This window comes from Hyla sarda, chromosome 12 (genome assembly GCF_029499605.1).
Source record: "Hyla sarda isolate aHylSar1 chromosome 12, aHylSar1.hap1, whole genome shotgun sequence".
NCBI classification, from domain to species: domain Eukaryota; kingdom Metazoa; phylum Chordata; class Amphibia; order Anura; family Hylidae; genus Hyla; species Hyla sarda.
In genome coordinates, this window is record NC_079200.1 from 34,270,154 (window position 1) to 34,294,964 (window position 24,811).

Genomic DNA, 24,811 nt, shown 5'->3' on the forward strand with positions numbered 1-24,811 from the left:
GGACACGCGCAATCTGATCCTACTATAGTCTTATAGAGGGGACGTCCAACCTTCATGGTAATAAATAGTGCATTAATGCTGAAGCCCGTAATACCAGAATGGCAGCTCATGGAAAGAGCTCTGTAACAGCGAGGACGTGTACCGCTCACCGAGCAGGAGCGCAGTACAAAATACTTAAAGGGGTGTAAGGTTTTGGGTAGGGGTGGGGGGGCACTTCAACTTGACATTCACCAAGACATCTCAGTAACCAGCCTGTCTGTGACCTTTAAAGGGCAACTGTCATGAGGTTTGGGGCGTATAACCTAACCACAGTGTGTTTATGGGGTGTAAAATCCCTTTATTAGCTCAAAAAACACTTTTATATGCAGCCACTGACAGTCGTATAGACGCGGCCAGGGGTTCGCTTATGCCCCGCGGCCACCACGCCTATCTACCGTACACCAGCGCTGGGACCGCTGCATGATTGACACAGGTCCCAGCGCGTGCGCCCCTTATCTTTCATATGTAAGCGCCGACCGACATTTCTTTACAGAGCACTCGCTTCCACTTTCTGACGTCTCTGTGCGGCTCTTCTGCATTCATTAGAGGCAGAGGGCGCGCTCGCTCTCTGCCTCTAGTATAGCCAGGGCGCACGAAGGTGTCAGACAGGGCGCTCACTCTCTGCCTCTAGTATTGCCCGGGCACACAGAGGTGTCAGACAGGGCGCTCACTCTCTGCCTCTAGTATTGCCCGGGCACACAGAGGTGTCAGACAGGGCGCTCACTCTCTGCCTCTAGTATTGTCCGGGCGCACGGAGGTGTCAGACAGGGCGCTCACTCTCTGCCTCTAGTATTGCCCGGGCGCAAGGAGGTGTCAGACAGGGCGCTCACTCTCTGCCTCTAGTATTGCCCGGGCACACGGAGGTGTCAGACAGGGCGCTCACTCTCTGCCTCTAGTATTGCCCGGGCACACGGAGGTGTCAGACAGGGCGCTCACTCTCTGCCTCTATATTGCCTGGGCACACAGAGGTGTCAGACAGGGCGCTCACTCTCTGCCTCTTGTATTGCCCGGGCGCACGGAGGTGTCAGACAGGGCGCTCACTCTCTGCCTCTTGTATTGCCCGGGCACACGGAGGTGTCAGACAGGGCGCTCACTCTCTGCCTCTTGTATTGCCCGGGCACACGGAGGTGTCAGACAGGGCGCTCACTCTCTGCCTCTTGTATTGCCCGGGCACACGGAGGTGTCAGACAGGGCGCTCACTCTCTGCCTCTAGTATTGCCCGGGCACACGGAGGTGTCAGACAGGGCGCTCACTCTCTGCCTCTTGTATTGCCCGGGCACACGGAGGTGTCAGACAGGGCGCTCACTCTCTGCCTCTAGTATAGCCAGGGCGCACGGAGGTGTCAGACAGGGCGCTCACTCTCTGCCTCTAGTATTGCCCGGGCTCACGGAGGTGTCAGACAGGGCGCTCACTCTCTGCCTCTAGTATAGCCAGGGCGCACGGAGGTGTCAGACAGGGCGCTCACTCTCTGCCTCTAGTATTGCCCGGGCTCACGGAGGTGTCAGACAGGGCGCTCACTCTCTGCCTCTTGTATTGCCCGGGCACACGGAGGTGTCAGACAGGGCGCTCACTCTCTGCCTCTTGTATTGCCCGGGCACACGGAGGTGTCAGACAGGGCGCTCACTCTCTGCCTCTTGTATTGCCCGGGCACACGGAGGTGTCAGACAGGGCGCTCACTCTCTGCCTCTTGTATTGCCCGGGCACACGGAGGTGTCAGACAGGGCGCTCACTCTCTGCCTCTTGTATTGCCCGGGCACACGGAGGTGTCAGACAGGGCGCTCACTCTCTGCCTCTAGTATTGCCCGGGCACACGGAGGTGTCAGACAGGGCGCTCACTCTCTGCCTCTTGTATTGCCCGGGCACACGGAGGTGTCAGACAGGGCGCTCACTCTCTGCCTCTAGTATAGCCAGGGCGCACGGAGGTGTCAGACAGGGCGCTCACTCTCTGCCTCTAGTATTGCCCGGGCTCACGGAGGTGTCAGACAGGGCGCTCACTCTCTGCCTCTAGTATAGCCAGGGCGCACGGAGGTGTCAGACAGGGCGCTCACTCTCTGCCTCTAGTATTGCCCGGGCTCACGGAGGTGTCAGACAGGGCGCTCACTCTCTGCCTCTTGTATTGCCCGGGCGCACGGAGGTGTCAGACAGGGCGCTCGAACTGTATAGAAATGTCGGTCGGCGCTTACATATGAAAGATAAGGGGCGCACGCGCTGGGACCTGTGTGTCAATCACACAGTGGTCCCAGCGCTGGTGTACGGGGGATAGGCGTGGCGGCCGCGGGGCATAGCAGACCCCTGGCCGCGTCTATCCGACTGTCAGTGGCTGCATATAAAAGTGTTTTTGAGCGAATAAAAGCTGTAATAAGGGGGATAAAAGTAAGGCTGCAGACATATTTTACACACCATACACACTGTGGTTAGGTTATATCCCCCAAACCTCATGACAGTTGCCCTTTAAAGGGGTACTCCAGTGGAATTTTTTTTTTTTTAATCAGCTGGTGCCAGAAAATTAAACAGATTTGTAAATTACTTCTATTAAAAAAATCTTAATCCTTCTAGTACATATTAGCTGCTAAATACTTCAGAGGAAATTCTTTTCTTTTTGGAACACGGTGCTCTCTGCTGACATCCAGAGTAGGAGAAAATCCCCATAGCAAACATATGCTGCTCTGGACAGTTCCTAAAATGGACAGATGTCAGCAGAGAGCACTGTGGTCATGATGTCAGCAGAGAGCTCTGTGTTCCAAAAAGAAAATAATTTCCTATGTAGTATTCAGCAGCTAATAAGTACTGGAAGGATTAAGATTTTTTTAATTTAAGTAATTTACAAATCTGTTTAACTTTCAGGCACCCAAAGTTTTACACCGGAGTACCCCTCTAGAGGGGTATTCCACTGCCCCAGCGTTCGGGACATTTTGTTTCGAACGCTGGATGTGGACTGCGGGGGTTGTGACGTCGAACCACGCCCCCTCAATGCAAGTCTATGGGAGGGGGCCACGCCCCCTCCCATAGACTTGAATTGAGGGGGCGTGGCATGACATCACGAGGCGGTGTGGTCTAAACGTCACGCCCCCCGCCGCCCACACCCACCGTTCGGAACAAAATGTTGCAGTGGAGTACCCCTTAAAATTCAGTATAACAAAGTTATAACTGAGAAGGAGGAGGAGGATAAAGACACTTGATCTTTTAGCAAAATGGGAGGAAGTACAAATAGGATGGGGGCATGCAGCACAGACCAGCTCACTCACACTCATGCAGACGCTTGGACACACACACACACACTCACATACAGACACACCAGGAGCATGTGGCTAATCTCTCTGGGCACACGTATTGGGAAAGTGCAGAGAGCTAGGCAAGGATGTTGGACATAAACTCGATGAAGCGTTTGGAATACTGCTCCGGATTCACCGTGGAGATTTCTGCTCCGGCCTGTAAGACACAAGAAAACATTTGATGGAAAAAGTGGTTGAGGGGCAAAAAAAAAAAAAATAAAAAAAAAAAAAAATCCTTGAGTTTAGCTTGAAAAATGTCTTCCCCAGCTTACCCCATGTTTGACTGTTTTAGCGGCATGCGCGGCTTTCTTCTTGGCATCGTATGGCGTCAGGATATCAATGATTGCCATAAAGTAGACTTCTTTCTTCGGGGCATCTTTCAGGAGACAGAAAGCAAGTTATACAAGTGTCAATAAAAACTCGCAACGTGTAAAGGTGCGTTCACACGGCCGTCTGTCCCCGTTCCCCCCCCCCCCCTATTTAGGTTCCGTTGTTGCTGCTTATAAACAGATCACAAATGGTTGTAGAATAAACCCATCGATGTCAATGGGATTTTATTTTTATTTTTTTTACAGTCAGTTTACATCCGTCTGCGCTCATTTCTCCGTTTTTATTATTATGGGAGAAAAGACTTTTTTTTTTTTTCTCCCGTCAAAAAAACGGAAGAAAAAAAACGGATACAGTAAATTTAACATTAAAAAGTCTATGGAAAACGGATGAGCCTTTAATGTCACCTGTTCGCATCCGTTTTGACTTCTGAGCATGCTCAGAACAAAAATATTTTATTATTTTTATTTTTTGGTTTATTAACTGAACAATAACTGATCCAAACTGATAACATCCGTTTGCATCCATTATTGTTATTTAAAAAAATAAAATAATTTAAAGTAAGTTTTTATTTTTGACGGGAGAAGAACGGGGCGGGTCTAGACGGCTGTATGAACGCAGCCTTATGTATACAGAGTGTAGGACAGGAGCCTAATTCCACTCCGGATCAGAGAGAGGGACATCCAGGCTATGGCTTGCAGCGCTGCCACATGAGAGATAAACGTATTACACACTTCCCATACATTTTACCTTAAAAACCTAAAAACAAAACCGGTTTAAGTAGGCAAGGCTAGACACCACTCTGGGTGCAGCTTCTCCTGATGTCCTGTGGACATGCAACAAACCAACTTCTCCCAACTCAGGAAACTGACAGCGCATTCACCTGATGAAAAGTTCAGACCGACCTGGAAACGCGTCGGGTAACTACAATATGTAGGTATTTCTTTAACACGCAGAGTTCCTTTTACCTGGTCCGTGCTGTCAGTCTTCTGATTTGGGAGAAGTTGTTGGCGATACTTTTCTCTTTGCTAATGTCATGTGACAGCAATGGGGGCTCTAGACCATGTGAATCCTTAGGTCAGTGTTTCCCAACCAGAGTGCCTCCAGTTGTTGCAAAACAACAACTCCCAGCATGCCCGGACAGCCTTTGGCTGTCCGGGCATGCTGGGAGTTGTAGTTTTGCAACAGCTGGAGGCAGCCTGGTTGCGAAACACTGCCTTAGGTCTTCACTGACACTCTTAAAGGGGTATTCCAGTGAAAAAACTTTTTTTTTTCCCCCTCATATCAACTGGCTCCAGAAAGTTAAACAGATTTGTAAATTACTTCTATTAAAAAATCTTAATCCTTCCAGTAATTATCAGCTGCTGTATTGATCCACAGGAAGTTCTGTTCTTTTTGAATTTATTTTCTGTCTGACCACAGTGCTCTCTGCTGACACCTCTGTCCATATCAGGAACTGTCCATTAGTTCTGGGCGGTATACCGGTTCATACTGAATGTTTTTTCTGTAGGATATGAATTTTTCCTTTTACCACAATACCGGTCGGGCACCTCCCCCCCCGCGATGCAGCGCTGTCCCCACGTCGGGGGACTGATCATGTTACCCGCAGGCGCTGCTCTCCTTCTCCTCCTGTGAGCCGTGGGCGCAGGACTTCTGTTTGGAGAACAAAAGCTGTCACCTCCCCCTGCAAGCGCAGAAAGCCAGTGGGCCGCGGGCGCTGCTGAGCTTCAGATCAGAACTTCTGCAGCGCCCGCGGCACACTGGCTTTCAGCGCTTGCAGGGGGAGGTGACAGCTTTCGTTCTCCGTCCTGCAACCGCGGCTCACAACTCATTCATTTCCAGCGCCACGGCTGACAGGAGAAGGAGAGCAGCGCCTGCGGGTAACATGATTAGTCCCCCGATGTGGGGACAGCGCTGATAGTTCATTCATAGGAAAAAATTTATATCCTGCAAAAAAACACACACCGGTATTCGGTATGAACCGGTATACAACCCAGAACTAGTGGACAGTTCCTGATATGGACAGAGGTGTCAGCAGAGAGCACTGTGGTCAGACAGAAAAAAAAGAAAAGAACTTCCTGTGGAGCATACAGCAACTGATAAGTACTGGAAGGATTAAGATTTTTAAATAGAAGTAATTTACAAATCTGTTTAAGTTTCTGGCACCAATTGATTTAGAGAAAAACCATCAATGTACCCATTGACTCACAATGGAAACTGCATGGGCAGAGGGATCAAGAAAAATGCCAAGCAAACTTGGCGAGTTACGGAATAGGACATTCATAGGACAGTAGGTCTGAGGGGTAGAGTGTGGAGATCGCCATGCAAAAAAATTATGTACGCTAGCTCTCCCCAAAGCTGATTCTAGTGCCACCTATATAAAGGGCAGGGTCACCCAGCTCTGGATTTCAAAGAGGGTGTATTAAAGACATCATAGAACCTTGGATGGAGAATAAACTTTGTGTGGGAAGTGCCTAGGGCAGTGGTCTCGAAAGTGCAGACCTTCGGATGGTGCAAAACTACAACTCCCGGCATGCCCAGACAGCCAACGGCTGTCTGGGCATGCTGGCAGTTGTAGTTTTGCACCATCCTAAGGTCTGCGCTTTCGAGACAACTGCCCTAGGGTAATAACTAGGGATGTACTGTAATACTGGATTTTTTTTATAATTTTCTTTTAGAGGGGACTTATTGGGGGGAAAGTACTAAATGGGGTAATCTACCTAATAGGAGATTCCCTACCTGACGGGGCTTCTACCCAATAGGGAGATTCCCTACCTAATAATCTTCTGGGAGTTTCTACCTTTTAGGGGGATTCCCTACCTACCTAACTTCTGGGGGCTTCTACCTAATAGGGAGATTCCCTACCTGACGGGGCTTCTACCCAATAGGGAGATTCCCTACCTAGTAATCTTCTGGGAGTTTCTACCTTTTAGGGGGATTCCCTACCTACCTATCTTCTGGGGGATTCTACCTAATAGGGAGATTCCCTACCTGACGGGGCTTCTACCCAATAGGGAGATTCCCTACCTAGTAATCTTCTGGGAGTTTGTACCTTTTAGGGGAATTCCCTACCTACCTATCTTCTGGGGGCTTCTACCTAATAGGAGATTCCCTACCTGATGGGGCTTCTACCCAATAGGGAGATTCCCTACATAATAATCTTCTGGGAGTTTCTACCTTTTAGGGGGATTCCCTACCTACCTATCTTCTGGGGGCTTCTACCTAATACGTGGCATTTCTACCAATATATATATCTTCTGGGGGTTTCTACCTAATAAGGGGAATAAAATGGTTTCAGGACATCCCTAGTTATAACAGAAATAAATGCACTAGAATAGTCGAACTCACTGTCATGGCTCTTCATTGCATAAACATCCACGGACGGGTCAAATTCACCAGGCCCAAAGAAGCGAGGGCAGTTCAGCAGGTTCCCTGGACTATCTGGGGGAGTGCCATAGGAACATAAGGGGTTGCCAGTGCCATCTTCGCACTCTTCTTCATCCGCCCGTTCTTCCACTTCCATCTCTTCCTGCTCTGCCCGGTCCACGTCGTGTAAGCCGACCAAGAGACTGTAATCCATGATCTTAAGTATAGCGAGGAACTGCAGGGAAAGCGTATAGACATGGCTGCTATGAACAATGTAATAGCCAGAAAAGTACATGGGTAATAGTGGTCACAGAGGCTTAAAGGGGAACTCCGGTACTAGACATCTTATCCCACAGGATAGGGGATAAGATGTCTGAACGCGGGTGTACGACTGCTGGGACTCCCGCGATCGGCGACACGCCCCCCTGGCGTTCTGAGCATTTATGTTTAAAACGCCGGCTGTGCTAGGCTTCGGGCGTCTGTGGTCGACAAGCTCCCTCCATTCATGTCTACGGAAGTAATGTGGATACAGGATTTGTGTATCTCCGGATGTCCCATAGAGATATCTGAAGGGGAGTGTCAACCAGCGCTTCGGGCTGTGGTCCACACAGTAATCCAGATCTCCAGGGAGATCGCTCTGTGAATGCGGATTACCGGGGTGTTGGGCAAGAGATTGCAGGGGAGATCTCAGAAGCCAGACACCCCCCCCCCCCCCACCGCAATCAGACACTTATCAGACACTGTGGATAGGGGATAAGAGGTCTAGTACCGGAGTTCCCCATTAAATTAACTTCGAGCAAGTAGAGATCTTAGAAACCGCAAGGAATTCCATGTCAAGACATTTTAAAAGGAGGACTCCGTGAATATCAACTTATCCTCTATCCACAGTAATAGGGAATAAGTAGCTGATTGCCGGTGGTCAGTGAGGAGCGCGTGTCGTCTACCAGTAGACAGCACGTGCTCCATTCATTTCTATGGGAGCATCGATGGTGCCCGAGAGCTGTACTCTAGTGTTTTCAGGGCTCTCATAGAAATAAATGGAGCGTGTGCGGTCGGACCCCCCACAATCGGTTACTTACCCCTATCCTGTGGATAGGGGATAAGTCAATTTTCACCGGAGAACTCCTTTAAAGGGGTACTCCGCTGCTCAGCGTTTGGAACTAACTGTTCCGAACGCTGGAGCCGGGAGCTTGTGACGCCATTGCCCCGCCCCTCAATGCAATTCTATGGGAGGGGAAGTGACATCATGAGGGGGCGGGGCTATGATATCACGAGCTCCCGGCTCCAGCGTTCGGAACAGTTTGTTCCATACGCTGAGCAGCGGAGTACCCCTTCAAATATTACTGCAATTAAGATCAATGATATCTGGGGTGGATTTCCATAGTGTCAAAACCTGTTTCTCAGCTATGACCGGAACATGCTGGGGCAGATCTGTCAATGATCCTGAGATCTGCTGAACTGTGATAGGTCAGGGTTGTGCTCAACCAATAATGCTCAATTAATGATATTAATAACAATCTCTGGAAATGAGTCAAGGGTATCCAGGTCCCAAATGGTATATAGGTCCCTTGGTGACTAATATGAATTGATCCAGTTTATTAGAAAATGACCAATTTGGGCTCAAGATATGTTAAAACTTAGCTTTTACTTGAATAGAACATAAAACGGATACAAAGTGTTAGCACACAAAAAGAATAGAAAACAGCACCATTAGATGCCAAGGGAAAGGGAAAAAGGTAGAGGCGAGTACTCTACAGAAATCCCTGCCTCATCAATATAGACCTCCTATTTCTAGGGGGATGAGGGACAACATAACACAATATTATATTGATATTAATATAATATTGTGTTATGTTGTCCCTCATGACGTCATCTTTGTCGGGAGCCAATCTCAGCTGAACACCGCTTCCAGGTGTACCCAGGAAGAAGTGCATGCGCAGTACAGGCAGAGAGAGCAGGGAGGGGGGATTATGCATATGCCCACCCGGCGAACATGATGTCACAGAGCCCGAAGCAGGGTTCATAGCTCTGCCCATGCCCCAAGCAACTAATTTGCATATACCAAAAAAGATGGATTAAGGCGGAACGAGGCGACGGTTCGGGGCGCCATAAGTATCATTGTGATCAGTATCACCTGCACTACACGGCTGTATGACAGGTTAGTGTGGGTGATACACTATGCTGCACTATATAAGCAAAAAAAAAATTTAAATATAAAATTTGCAAAGTGCTTTTTTAAAGGGAGCATGTCTTCTGCAGTGAGATAAATAGGCAATTGAAGATCAGTAAGGTGGTCTAATCATCCCGACTGATCAAAACTTTTGTCTGTGTGATAGGTAAATTTTATAAAAAAATGTTTTTTTTAAAGTGACAGGGACACTAATAGTTATTGGAGACAAAAAAAGGTGAAAGGCCAGACTCAACCTCATGTCAGGATGGAGGGTATTAAAGGGGTACTCAGCTGCTCAGCGTTTGGAATAAACTGTTCCTAACACTGGAGCCGGCGCCAGGAGCTCGTGACGTCATAGCCCCGCCCCCTCATGATGTCACGCCCTGCCCCCTCAATGCAAGTCTATGAGAGGGGGCATGACAGATGACATCCCACCCCGCCCCCTGCCATAAACTTGCATTGAGGGGGCGGGGTGTGACATCATGAGGGGGTGGGGCTATGAAGTCACGAGCTCCCGACACCGGCTCCAGTGTTAGGAACAGTTTGTTCCAAACGCTGAGCAGCTGAGTACCCCTTTAATGTGAATGGTTATTTCTGCACAGAGCAGCAGAATATACTGCTTTTATAAACAACATAAACTGCAGTAACTGAGACTGAGCTGTAATTCCTCACCCAACCTTGGCCATGTTCTTCCAAAAACCATGGCTCACCCGACACTTTTTTCTAATCTTGGACAACTTCTTTATCAACTGGATTCTCTGGCTGGAACCACATATCTCTGATGGAGTTGCTAAAAGGATATGTCCTATGCCAAAGCAGACAAATCCCACCCCTTAAATGGGCACTGTCAGATACAAAAACTTTTGATATGTTGTAAAGCATGTATAACCAATAGGTTTTGCCATTACTTTCATTAGAAAATTTTCAGTATTTCATACTGAAAAAAGCCAGTCAATCTACTGCCCCCCACCCCCCCTGCCTGCTTGAACACATACTAGTCCTGCTGTGTCCATGAGTCATCACCTATGTCATGGACACTTCCTTGATTGACAGCTGTGAGTGCAGGTCACAGCTGGAGGAAAAATCCTCCCACTGTCATCTTGTGTCCCGCTACTGTCAGTGAGGACAAGCTGGGAGTTGTAGTTTTGCTAATGCTAGAGGAGATGTGAGCAGACAGCATACTGAGGGAGGGGGTGGAGACCTGCACAGTGAGGCCACGCCCCCTCCCTTTGAGAGGAATTCAGACTAGTGAGCTAAACTAAAAAAATAAATAAAGGTGCTAGACACATAAAAATTAGATGTACATAGTCAGGATTAGGTACTGAGTGATATATTAAAAAACATTTTTTTTTGGGATGACGGGTACACTTTCACTGCTAGGACGGCAAACTACCATCATACATTACAAAGTAAAACGCGCAACAGGAAATCTCTTGACTTGATAATGGATTCCATGTCCCTACCACACTTACTGGAATGTGACAGAGAGGACTTCGGAGTTTAGGTGCATTCACGCCACGTTTTTGCAATACCGTTCCCGTATACTTTTTCAATTTGAAAACTGTACGGAACCGTATTGAAAACCGTATGCATTGACTCCCCATTGAAAACCGTATGACAAACGATGAATCCGGTTGAAAAACTGTATTGAAACCATTTGTTTATTTATTTATTTATTTATTTATTTTAACATGGGAGTCAATGGGAACCGTAGAGACCCGTACGATTCCATCCGGTTTTCACCATGTACAGTTTTTGACTTTGCACAGTTTTTTTCTTGGAATTTCAAATCAAACAAATGAAACTTTATTCATAATGGAATGAAAAGTTAAAAATGTATACGTTTTTTCTTAAAAAAACAGATGCAATCGGACATCATTTTTCAAACCGTAAACAGGTTAAAATTTGTACACACGTCTTGATACAGTTTAGTCAGGTTTTGAGGAATCTCTTTTTTTTTTATCAAAAACCTGGTACTGGAACTGTATTGCAAAAACGTGGTGTGAATGAAGCCTTATACAGGATCACCCGGCGCTGATCGGAACAGGAAGAGCAGGACAACGGAGCCTTCAGGTGAGAAACTTTATTGGTCCAGCACGCAACGCGTTTCGCTGCGCCTGCGCAGCGAATCGCGTTGCATGCTGGACCAATAAAGTTACTCACCTAAAGGCTCTGTTGTCCTGCTCTTCCTGTTCCGATCAGCGCCGGGTGATCCTGTATAACTCCGAAGTCCTCTCTGTCACATACATTGCTCCACAGGACGGCTGCAGATGGAACTTGTTTGACACTTGCTTTACATTGTTGTGTATGTTACACAACCAACTTTGGTAAGCGGCCATCTTCCTCCTTCCCTCCCCCCCCCCCCCTGCAGGTTTACTTGGAGTCCTGCGCCTTCTCACACTTAGGCTGCATTCACACCTCGTTTTCAGCCTACGGTTGCCGGATCCGGCTGGGGGAGGGGAAAACCAGGCGCTCCCGTACCCCGGCCAGATCGGCGCTGAAATCCATTTACTTTATTTTTGACCTGTATCCGGTTTCCTGACCGGACCTAAAACCTACATATACAACATACTTCGGTTTTAGGTCACAAAGGTCACATAGGTCCGGTCACAAAACCGGATACGGGTCAAAAATTTGCCGAACGGAGATAACATTTGACTCCGGTCGGCTCATTAAAGGGAATGGATTTCAGCGCCGATCAGGCTGGCGTACGGGAGCGCCCGGTTTTCCCCCTCCCCCAGCCGTAGGCTGAAAACGGAGGTGTGAATGCAGCCTTACTGGAATATCAGACTTATTTATATAGATTTAGTGTCCCTGACATTTCAATAACCCGAGACCACCACCGATCAGGAGAAAGAGCGGAAAGATTATAAATCTAAGAGGCCGCTAGAAGGAGATCACTGTGAGCTGGGGAGTGCTGCGTTCCCCCTGCTTATTCTTTTTTATCAGTGGGAGGGGTCTCAGCAAGGAGACCCCGGACGATCAAAACTTTTGACATGTTTCTGTAAAATGTCAAAAGTTTTTTTGAAATAACAAAGACAAATTAAACTGTAAAAAGAAAACAGAAACAAAGAATGTTATTACGAGATCCCAGACGCATTTTGGGCCTTTTGCTCGCTCTCACCTCCACATCTCTTTTCAGCTTCTCAAGGAAAATCTTCTTGTTCTCCTCGCCCACATGCAACTTCTGCCCTTCATTCAAGAAATCGTTGTCTTTTAACGTGGGTAGATCCTTCGCCTGTGGAGTGAGGAGGGGGATTGGGGATTGAAGCATCATTTTTCTAAGAAAACAGCTTAGTAATAAACTATATAGTGACCCCCACCCCCCGACCTACGATGGTCCTGACATACGATCATTTCAACATGCGATGGCCTCTCAGAGGCCATCGCATGTTGAAGGCAGCATCAACATACGATGCTTTTGTATGTCGGGGCCATCGCATAAACGGCTATCTGGCAGCGCAGACTGCTTCAGCTGCCACCGGATAGCCGTTTACGGTGCCCCGTGTGGTCCGCTGACGATCACTTACCTGTCCTCGGGGCTCCGGTGCGTCCTCTTCAGGATTCCCTGCATCGTCGGCGCTCTCCATTGACGTCATCATGTCGCTGCAGATGCCGTCCAGTCATCCAATAGGAGTGGTGTGCGTAGGGACGTGATGGCGGCGATGGAGAACGAGGATACCGGGGAAGCAGAGGCCTTGCCGGAGCGGCGGGGACACCCCGGGGACGCGGCGACAGCGATGGAAGGCGACATCCAGGGCAGCGGTGACGGTCCGGAGCGGCGGGGACAGGTGAGTACAACTTCCTCTACCAGTGGTCTTCAACCTGCGGACCTACAGATGTTGTAAAACTACAACTCCCAGCATGCCCGGACAGCCGTTGGCTGTCCGGGCATGCTGGGTGTTGTAGTTTTGCAACATCTGGAGGTCCGCAGGTTCAAGACCACTGTCCTATACTTTACATTGCACGGATCCCTCAACATATGATGGTTTCAACAAACGATGGTCCATTTGGAACGGATTACCATCGTATGTTGAGGGACCACTGTGTATGTATAACGTATGATAGCTTCAGGTCTGACCGCCACGATCCCCAGGAGTGGGAGTGTCGCCTGTGTAAATGCTTCTCAATTGACAACTATGGAATGCACAGAGATAGGGGGAGGATAACCCTGTCAATCTCACACAATAAATGGTACGGCAATCACATAGGTGCACTACCACTTCATTCACAAGGGGCATGCATTCAAGATCAATGGGGATCCCAGCAGTTGGGCTGCCAGTGATCATACATTTAGGCTATGTTCACATGGTGGAATGTCCGCACTGACACTAACATGCCGGCACTAGGACCACTCGGAAATGCGCTGTCTTATAGACAGCAATGCATTTTCTTGCGGAATTCTTGCCTATTCTTTCTGTGGACACCGGATCGAAATTTCCACGTCAGAAATTCTTACCGTTTAACAGTGCAGGAGAATCCCATTGAATCAATGAGACTCTGCTGTAGTGGAATGTCCGTTTTTTCTGCGCAATTCCGCAGTGTGACCTTATCGCCTATGCTGTAGAAAGGTAATCTAAGATGTTAGCGGGCCAACTCCTTTAAAGGGAACCAATCAGCAGATTTTAGCATATATAGTGCTTGGCAAAGTGTTATATATGCTAAAATCGTTATCCTCACCATCCCCGGGGGACATTTGTGCCCCCAAGGATGGTGAAGATATTAAGTCATAAAGCCCCCCCCCCCCCCCCCGTCCCCAGTGGTCAACTCAACTGGGCAGGGACTTTTACTTACCAGCTCCGTTTTCTGCGGCCGTGGCCCCGGCGGCTTCAATGACGTCTCGCGTCGCCGCTCTGTCTGCTTAGGGAACAGAGCGATGACACCAGCAGTCATTCAAGCTGGCAGGGCGGGGCCACGGCCGGAGTAATGGGTGTTGGCATGTAAAAGTCCCCGCCCAAGGGACTACTCGCCGAGCGGCCAGGGGGTACTTTCTAACTTAGTATCTTCACCATCCCTGGGGGCACAAGCATTACGGGGATGGTGAGGATAAGGATTTTAGCATATATATATATATATATATATATATATATATATATATATATATATATAAATATATATAAATATATATATATATAGATAGATAGATAGATAGATAGATAGATATACACACACACACACACACACAAACACACTATATAAAATGCATTGCCAAGTGTTATATAGATGCTAAAATCTGCTGATTTTGTTTCCCTTTAAGTCCCGGAGAATTCCTTTAATCAGTATCATCATGCATCTTAGTTAGAATGGATCATTTGTAATCTGGACCTTTTTATCTTTATGGTTACAGTACCAATATTGCTGCTCACCTTTTCTTTGTCACTGGCTTCTCGGCACACAGTAGAACCCTGGGAGGAAAACCATAGAAACATATGAACACATGACTACTACAACCACATTAAACTCCTCCTAGAATAATGAAAGGCACCTACTTTTAAGTCATACTTGCGGTGGACTCCGAGACGGTGGCTAAACACGTTCCTGGTGACCACCATGTAGGTCTCTACTCCGTCTACTGTAAGCCGGTACATACCAAGGAACTGAGGGAGAAGAGTGTTACCGTGACACTCCACAATAAACTGCAAAGAAAGAGAATTCTACAGTGAGTGGTCACAAGAGCCACCAACATTGTTACCTTCTTAAAAGAGAAATTCATTCCAACGGATCTGATAGGACACATACACCACAATGGTTAAGTCTCATCTCCGAGCAGCACTGGTTTCCTTCATGAAAAGGCTGGATAAAAGACATTTCTATCCCTTTGTCACCGATTATGGTGATGGGAAAAGAAAGAAATCTTCCCCCAATGAAAAGGTGTTGTGAACGTCCCTCTCCGCTCAGTTCTTCAGGTGCACTTAGCTTTAGCAAGTAACCAACATGAAATGGACTTGTTAAAATAACAAACAAAAGATTTAATAGCTATACATGTGCAAACGAACAACGCGTTTCGAGGGCCAGGACACCCTCTTCGTCAGGTCCTCTGATTAGAGGCTGGGTGTGACGTCCTTTATATATACACCCAAGCCCACAAAAATCATACACCGACAATGATATTGACAATCAAATAAATAACATTCTGATACAATAAAAGAATATCTATATAGTTCAAAGTGTTAAAATCTTAGACATCAATGTAACACTAAATAATAAAAAATAAAGCCAAAATTCACATCGCAAGCCGCAAAAATACTGGGCTGCAGGGAAAGGGAAATACTGCAGGGAAAGACCTTTCAGTACGTGCAGCTGCGGGTGAGCGCTCCGAAAGTCAGCCCTGGTCTCAGTCCATAAACACGAGAGAGTCCGGTCAGAGGGGGATGGGAGACAGATCGAGCTTCATCGTGGACCGAACAGGACTGAACTGAACTGTCTGAAGCGCCCCGCTGGGATTAGAACTGGTCAATGCGGTAAGAAAAAGCAGACCTCTGTATAAAAACTAAAACAGCTCTGCATACAAGTGTAAGTCCTTATTATGAAGGAAGGGGCGCCGCCATAAGCGCTCATGGTGAGCGCTAAGGCGCGTAGCGTCGACCTAGAGGTCGACTGTGATGCCCGTCTCCTCCCCATCCCCATACAGTTCTATAGGGGATGCGGGGAGGCACGAATGCTGCCTCCCCGCCTCTCCCATAGAGATGTATGGAGGAGGCGTGCCGGCCGCAACGTCATGCTGCGGCTGGCACGCCCCCTGCACGGGAGAGCTGCGGCCCCGTACAGGAGATCGCCGGGGGCCCCAGCGTTCGGACCCCCCCCGCGATCAAACACTTATCCCCTATCTTGAGGATAGGGGATAAGTGTTTGTAACGCTGCAGATGTCCTTTAAAAAGGTAAGAGAGGCCTGTAATTTTCATCATAGGTTATAACCTCAACTATGAGAGACATAATAAGAAAAAAAAAAATCCATAAAATCACAATGTCTGATTTTTAAAGAATATATTTGTAAATTATGGTGGAAAATAAGTATTTGGTCAATAACAAAAGTTCATCTCAATACTTTGTTATATCCCCTTTGTTGGCAATGACAGAGGTCAAACGTTTTCTGTAAGTCTTCACAAGGTTTTCACACACTGTTGCTGGTATTTTGTATACATTACTCCATGCAGATCTCCTCTAGAGATGTTTTGGGGCTGTTGCTGGGCAACACAGACTTTCAACTCCCAACAAAGGTTTTCTATGGGGTTTAGATCTGGAGACTGGCTAGGCTACTCTAGGACCTTGAAATGCTTCTTACAAAGCCACTCCTTTGTTGCTTAGGCGGTGTGTTTGGGATCATTGTCATGCTGAAAGACCCAGCCACCTTTCATCTTCAATGCCCTTGCTGAAGGAGGTTTTCACTCAAAATCTCACGATACATGGCCCTATTCATTCTTTCCTTTACACAGATCAGTCGTCCTGGTCCCCAAAGCATGATGTTTCCACCCCCATGCTTCACAGTAGGTATGGTGTTCTTTGGATGCGACTCAGCATTCTTTCTCCTCCAAACACAAAGTTCTACTTTGGTTTCATCAGACCATATGACATTCTCCCAATCCTCTTCTGGATCATCCAAATGCTCTCTAGCAAACTTCAGACAGGCCGGACATGTACTGGCTTAAGCAGGGGGACACGTCTTGCACTGTATGATTTGAGTCCCTGGCGGTGTAGTGTGTTACTGATGGTAGCCTTTGTTACTTTGGTCCCAGCTCTCTGCAGGTCATTCACTAAGTCACCGCGTGTGATTCTGGAATTTTTGCTCACCGTTCTTGCGATCATTTTGACACCACATGGAGCCCTAGATCGAGGGAGATTATCAGTGTCTTTTATGTCTTTCATTTTCTAATAATTGCTCCCTTAGTTGATTTCTTCACACCAAGCTGCTTGCCTATAGCAGATTCAGTCTTTCCAGCCTGGTGCAGGTCTCCAATTTTGTTTCTGGTGTCCTTCGACAGCTCTGTCGTCTTGGCCATAGTGGAGTTTGAAGTGTGACTGTTTGAGGTTGTGGACAGGTGTCTTTTATACTGATAACAAGTTCAAACAGGAGCAATTAATACAGGTAATGAGTGGAGGACAGAGGAGACTCTTAAAGAAGAAGTTACAGGTCTGTGAGAGCCAGAAATCTTGCTTGTTTGTAGGTGACCAAATACTTATTTTACCGAGGAATTTACCAATTAATTCATTAGAACTCCTACAATGTGATTTCCTGTATCCTTTCCTCCCATTCTGTCTCTCATAGTTGAGGTATAGCTATGATGAAAATTACAGGCCTCTCATCTTTTCAAGTGGGAGAACTGGCACAATTGGTGCCAAAAACAGCCCTTTGTGCTAGAATTTAGATAAGTTGAATGGACAAAAAAAGACAAAACTCATGGTCAAAGTGTAATGATGCAGCGATATTATAATTATATCAGTATAAGATGAATAAACAGGTAAAAAAAACATACTTAGTCTACAAATAAATGGCTATGGAAAAGGCACAGGACGCTAGGTTTATGAAAATATTGTAATTTAGTGAGGATGGCATTGATTAGAGATTCCTGTTACTGGAAATCTGACACAGCATTCTGGGCAAAGGTCAATTTACCCCTTGAGGACGCGGCTATTTCAGACCTAGAGGAAAGAGTCGTTTTAAGTGTTTTCCTCTCTGCATTCGGAGTGCATCAAAGTACTTCTGTTCTGTAGTATATTCGTGTAAAACCAACATATTATCAGGCCCTGAATCCAGCATGGTCTACTAAGTCAGGGCTAGACTAAAGTTAGGAGCCACCAGGGTGTCGCACGTCACATGACGCGGCTTATCGGAGCTCCATTTTTCTTCTACATTCTGCTTCTTTTTGAAGCAGCTTATTCTTGCAAGAAGGCCAAATTGGCCTGGATATTAGAGGTTAAATGGTAAATGACGCAGCGCTGAGAAACCTGCATCCTCCCCTTCTGCTGTGGAACTACAAATGCCTGCATGTCTACAAGCAGACAGAACCTGCTGGGATATGAAGAGTCACAACAGCTGGTGAGCCACATGGCTGAGATTCCTTGACCTAATGCAGCGTTTCCCAACCAGAGTGCCTCCAGCTGTTGCAAAACTACAACTCCCAGCATACCCGGACAGCCGAAGGCTGTCCGGGCATGCTGGGAGTTGCAGTTTTGCAACAGCTGGAGGCATCCTGGTTGGGAAACACTGACCTAATGTTTGGAGGAAGGGGGACATCAGCTTGTAGTAAAAAGTGCTCTTTTTTTGTGAAGGGAATCTGGAATCCCTTAATACCTGCCCTGTGACATGTTAAGTGCAAATTTTTAAAAAGGGGTACTCTGGTGGAAAACATTTTTTGTTAAAGCAACGGGTGCCAGAAAGTTGAACAGATTTGTAAATTACTTCTATTAAAAAAAAATCTTAATCCTTCCAGTACTTATTAGCTGATGTATAATAGAGAAGAAATTATTTTCTTTTTGAATTTATTTTCTGTCTGACGACAGTGCTCTCTGCTGACACCTCTGTCCTTGTCAGGAACTGTCCAGAGCAGGATAGGTTTGCTATGGGGATTTTCTCCTGCTCTGGACAGAGGTGTCAACAGAGAGCAGTGTGGTCAGACAAAAATGAAAGAAAAAAGAAAAGAAAAAGAATGTAGTGTACAGCAGCTAATAAGTACTGTAAGGATTAGGATTTTTTTAATAGAAGTAATTTACAAATCTGTTTCACTTCCTGGCAACAGTTGATTTTAAAAGATTTTTTTTTCCACCTGAGTACCCCTTTAAGGCTGAACCCACATCAAAAATCTGCAGCATGTGCTCTGAACCAAGAATCTTTGATATATGCAACCTAAAATAGACCAGTGTACAAAACTGCTCTCTAAATTCCTTAAAGTGTACCTCTCATGAAACAAACATTTTATATATTAAAGATAAAGCCCTACTGAATAACTTTTTAATAGCTTTTATTAAAAAAAATTTCTTTCTTTCATGTTTTTTTTTTATTTTAAAAATTTCTCCACCACGGGTCTCCCTAGCAATCCTGTCAGCAAGCATTTCAGACTCAGTGAGTCTGAAATCGGCTCTGTGCAGCACCCAGCCTGTCAGACAGGCAGGAGGGAGGGGGAGCACTCAGCTCATACACAAGCAGGGAGCAAACAGAGAGGATACATTCCCTCTTCTCTTTTTCTCAGTTCCTCTCCCCTCTATCCACTTTCCACATGGCTAATTATATATGCACTGCTTATCTGCTCTCTCCATGGACTTGCAGCTGCTATGACAACCTCCTTTGCATTGTAGTTGAATTGAGCTACTGGAGAGCACAGAAAAGAGGTAGTTTTAAGGGGTTTTAAAGCAAAATAAATACAGGGATAGAGTTAGTCAGGGTCAGAGACAGATGGGCAGGGGGATTAGGGAAAGTTTAGATGGTGATAGGTACTCTTTTATATAAATTGTTTCCAGCCTTCATTGCAGTTCCATGTGCAGGGATAACTTTTTGAGTTGGGAATGCCCCCTTTAAGGGGTTTCCTTTGGCCTTTTCATGTAACCGCAAAGAGCAGTGCACAGTGCATTTCTCCCTCTCAACAATACTGAACCCAAATGGTCCTATTAAAGTCAATGATGTCTGTCACGACTTACTGGTATCCATTGAAAATAAATAAGTGGACACCATGACACCTGTGTGAACAGAACCCAACCAGGAGGTGCTTTTACAGCCTTTTATGAATTTATTCAGAGAGGTTCTGTCCCCGCTGTTGTGACAGGTCCACCTCAAACCTAAGAGCGGGATATAATGAGGACATGCGGATTGGTGCATGTAGTTAACTATAGGAGTAGCTACCTGGTGGTATTTCTTCAGAATATTGTGCATCTCGGCCACATCTTCACCTGATATCGTCTTGATGACAAATCGACGGTCAAATGTGATGAGAAATCGCGATCCAAAGCGTCCCTGGTTCTCACTGTTCACAGGGGCGCTGCGGGTCAAAGAGTTCTAGAAAGAAAACAGGAAATTCTAAGTGATAAAGGAGTCAAAATTCCCTCTATAGAACATCAAGGCCTAATGTACATGGTAAAGGCATCAAATCATGTGCTATAGAGACAGTATACATTACTATATACATATCAGATGATGTACTATAGACAGTATACATTACTATATACATATCAGATTATGTACTATAGACAGTATACATTACTATATACATATTAGATGATGTACTATAGACAGTATACATTACTATATACATATCAGATGATGTACTATAGACAGTATACATTACTATATACATATTAGATGATGTACTTTAGACAGTATACATTACTATATACATATCAGATGATGTACTATAGACAGTATACACTACTATATACATATCAGATAACGTACTATAGACAGTATACATTACTATATACATATCGGATGATGTACTATAGACAGTTTACATTACTATATACATATCAGATCATGTACTATAGACAGTATACATTACTATATACATATCAGATGATGTACTATAGAGACAGTATACATTACTATATACATATCAGATGATGTACTATAGACAGTATACATTACTATATACATATCAGATGATGTACTATAGAGACAGTATACATTACTATATACATATCAGATGATGTACTATAGAGACAGTATACATTACTATATACATATCAGATGATGTACTATAGACAGTATACATTACTATATACATATCAGATGATGTACTATAGACAGTATACATTACTATATACATATCAGATGATGTACTATAGACAGTATACATTACTATATACATATCAGATGATGTACTATAAACAGTATACATTAAAATATACATATCAGATGATGTACTATAGACAGTATACATTACTATATACATATCAGATGATGTACTATAGACAGTATACATTACTATATACATATCAGATGATGTACTATAGAGACAGTATACATTACTATATACATATCAGATGATGTACTATAGACAGTATACATTACTATATACATATCAGATGATGTACTATAGACAGTATACATTACTATATACATATCAGATGATGTACTATAGACAGTATACATTACTATATACATATCAGATGATGTACTATAAACAGTATACATTAAAATATACATATCAGATGATGTACTATAGACAGTATACATTACTATATACATATCAGATTATGTACTATAGACAGTATACACTACTATATACATATCAGATAACGTACTATAGACAGTATACATTACTATATACATATCGGATGATGTACTATAGACAGTTTACATTACTATATACATATCAGATCATGTACTATAGACAGTATACATTACTATATACATATCAGATGATGTACTATAGAGACAGTATACATTACTATATACATATCAGATGATGTACTATAGACAGTATACATTACTATATACATATCAGATGATGTACTATAGAGACAGTATACATTACTATATACATATCAGATGATGTACTATAGAGACAGTATACATTACTATATACATATCAGATGATGTACTATAGACAGTATACATTACTATATACATATCAGATGATGTACTATAGACAGTATACATTACTATATACATATCAGATGATGTACTATAGACAGTATACATTACTATATACATATCAGATGATGTACTATAAACAGTATACATTAAAATATACATATCAGATGATGTACTATAGACAGTATACATTACTATATACATATCAGATGATGTACTATAGACAGTATACATTACTATATACATATCAGATGATGTACTATAGAGACAGTATACATTACTATATACATATCAGATGATGTACTATAGACAGTATACATTACTATATACATATCAGATGATGTACTATAGACAGTATACATTACTATATACATATCAGATGATGTACTATAGACAGTATACATTACTATATACATATCAGATGATGTACTATAAACAGTATACATTAAAATATACATATCAGATGATGTACTATAGACAGTATACATTACTATATACATATCAGATTATGTACTATAGACAGTATACATTACTATATACATATCAGATCATGTACTATAGACAGTATACATTACTATATACATATCAGATCATGTACTATAGACAGTATACATTACTATATACATATCAGATGATGTACTATACAGACAGTATACATTACTATTTACATATCAGATGATGTACTAAACAGTATACATTACTATATACATATCAGATGATGTACTATAGACAGTATACATTACTATATACATATCAGATGATGTACTATAGACAGTATACATTACTATATACATATCAGATAATGTACTATAAACAGTATACACTACTATATACATATCAGATGATGTACTATAGATAGTATACATTACTATATACATATCAGATGATGTACTATAGACAGTATACATTACTATATACATATCAGATGATGTACTATAGACAGTATACATTACTATATACATATCAGCTGATGTACTATAGACAGTATACACTACTATATACATATCAGACAATATACTAAGACCACCTAGGGAAAAATCTCTCAGTAAATCATCTTAATATAGTTAGATTATATGTATATATGTTACAGTACGGGCCCATAGACAATTGAGCGGTAATACAGTCATCTCCATAAAGGCCTCACATCTCATTTACCTGGTAATCCTGGTCATCGATACCAAATCTCTCTCGCAGATTCCGGAAGACCATGGGACAATATTCCTTAAATTTAAAGCGGCTTGGCAGGTTCTCTCTGGAAAACAGAATTCACTCTTTCACAAGGCATGAAAGGACCAAGGTTATTGTTGTACCTTAGGGCATATTTAAAGGGGTACTCTGCTGCTCAGCGTTCGGAACAAACTGTTCCGAACGCTGGAGCCGGCGTCACGAGCTTGTGACGTCATAGCCCCGCCTCCTCATGACTTCACACCCCGCCCCCTCCCTGTCACGCCCCCTCCCATAGACTTACATTAAGGGGGTGGGGCGGTGACATCATGAGGGGGCGGGGCTATGATGTCACAAGCTCACGACGCCGGCTCCAGCGTTCGGAACAGTTTGTTCCGAACGCTGAGCAGTGGAGTACCCCTATATCTCTTCACCGCTGTTCACATAGGCGTCATGGCTTCTGTTTACGATGAAACCAATGGCACTGTGAGGAATCAGAATGCGCCCAATTGACTTACTGTGAGGCCCTCTCGGAGTAATGTTGGCAAAAATAATGCTACAAAAGTGACAGGAGGCACAATTAAATGTCACCAAACAAGTGTGAAAAGAGCCTTAAATGGGTTATCCCACTGTCCAAACTTGATGACATCCTCCTGGATAGGTCTTCAATAGTCAATTTGTAGGGTCTGACGCCTGGCACCCCCTGGTCATCTACACAAAACGGTTGCAGCTATTCACTAAGCACCACAGCGCCTCTAGTGTTAGGTCATGTTAAAAACCATTTTTAAAATGATGTTACACGGACATGTCAAAAGTTTAGATCGGTCAATGCTGAGACCTCCAACAATCACTGGATGTAGCCAGTGGAAGCGCACAGCTGTGCACTTCACTCCCAAGTTTGCCGCTCAGTCCAAGACGGCTCTTGGAAGAATGAACTCTGGAAACTGAAATTTAATGTGGATAAAAACCCTCAGGCAGAATATAGAATATGTGACACAGCCCTGACCTCAGTATCTGAGGAGAGGGATTTAGGAGTAATTATTTCAGAAGACTTAAAGGTAGGAAGACAATGTAATAGAGCAGCGGGAAACACTAGCAGAATGCTTGGATGTATAGGGAGAGGTATAAGCAGTAGAAAGAGAAAAGTGCTCATGCCGCTGTACAGAACACTGGTGAGACCTCACTTGGAGTATTGTGCGCAGTACTGGAGGCCGTATCTCTAGAAAGAGTTCAGAGAAGATACTAAACTAGTACATGGATTACAGGATAAAACTTACCAGGAAAGGTTAAAGGACCTTAACATGTATAGAAGAAAGAAGAGACAGAGGGGATAAGATAGAGACTTTTATATACATAAAGGGAATCCACACGGTAAAGGAGGAGAGGAGATTTAAAAGAAGAAAAATTACCACAAGACGACAGTTTTATATTAGAGGGGCAAAGGTTTCTGCAGTAATATCAGGAAGTATTACTTTACTGAGAGAGTAGTGGATGCATGGAATAGCCTTCCTGCAGAAGTGGTCACTGCAAATACAGTGAAGGAGTTTAAGTATGTATGGGATAAGCATAAGGCTATCCTTCATATAAGATAGGGATAGGCATAAGGCTATCCTTCATATAAGATAGAGATAGGTATAAGGATATCCTTCATATAAGATAGGGATAGGCATAAGGCTATTCTCCATATAAGATAGGGATAGGTATAAGGCTATTCTCCATATAAGATAGGGATAGGCATAAGGCTATTCTCCATATAAGATAGGGATAGGTATAAGGCTATCCTTCATATAAGATAGAGATAGGTATAAGGCTATCCTTCATATAAGATAGAGATAGGTATAAGGTTATCCTTCATATAAGATAGAGATAGGTATAAGGCTATCCTTCATATAAGATAGGGATAAGCATAAGGCTATCCTTCATATAAGATAGGGATAGGTATAAGGCTATCCT

At 44.3% G+C, this 24,811-nt stretch overlaps 1 protein-coding gene across 1 annotated transcript in view; it reads right to left on the minus strand.

Annotated features, from left to right (window-relative positions):
* Positions 1-3,334: 3,334 nt before the first annotated feature.
* Positions 3,335-24,811, minus strand: part of PIP4K2B (phosphatidylinositol-5-phosphate 4-kinase type 2 beta) — a 37,985-nt gene continuing 16,508 nt past the window's right edge. The window contains exons 3-10 of the mRNA XM_056548051.1: positions 22,850-22,946; positions 20,006-20,158; positions 14,664-14,810; positions 14,541-14,579; positions 12,299-12,412; positions 6,987-7,239; positions 3,584-3,687; positions 3,335-3,468 (exon numbers count right to left, since the gene is read on the minus strand). Of these exons, the coding sequence (XP_056404026.1) occupies positions 3,388-3,468; positions 3,584-3,687; positions 6,987-7,239; positions 12,299-12,412; positions 14,541-14,579; positions 14,664-14,810; positions 20,006-20,158; positions 22,850-22,946 (988 nt within the window). The 3' untranslated portion in view covers positions 3,335-3,387. The remainder of the gene's footprint in view (positions 3,469-3,583; positions 3,688-6,986; positions 7,240-12,298; positions 12,413-14,540; positions 14,580-14,663; positions 14,811-20,005; positions 20,159-22,849; positions 22,947-24,811) is intronic.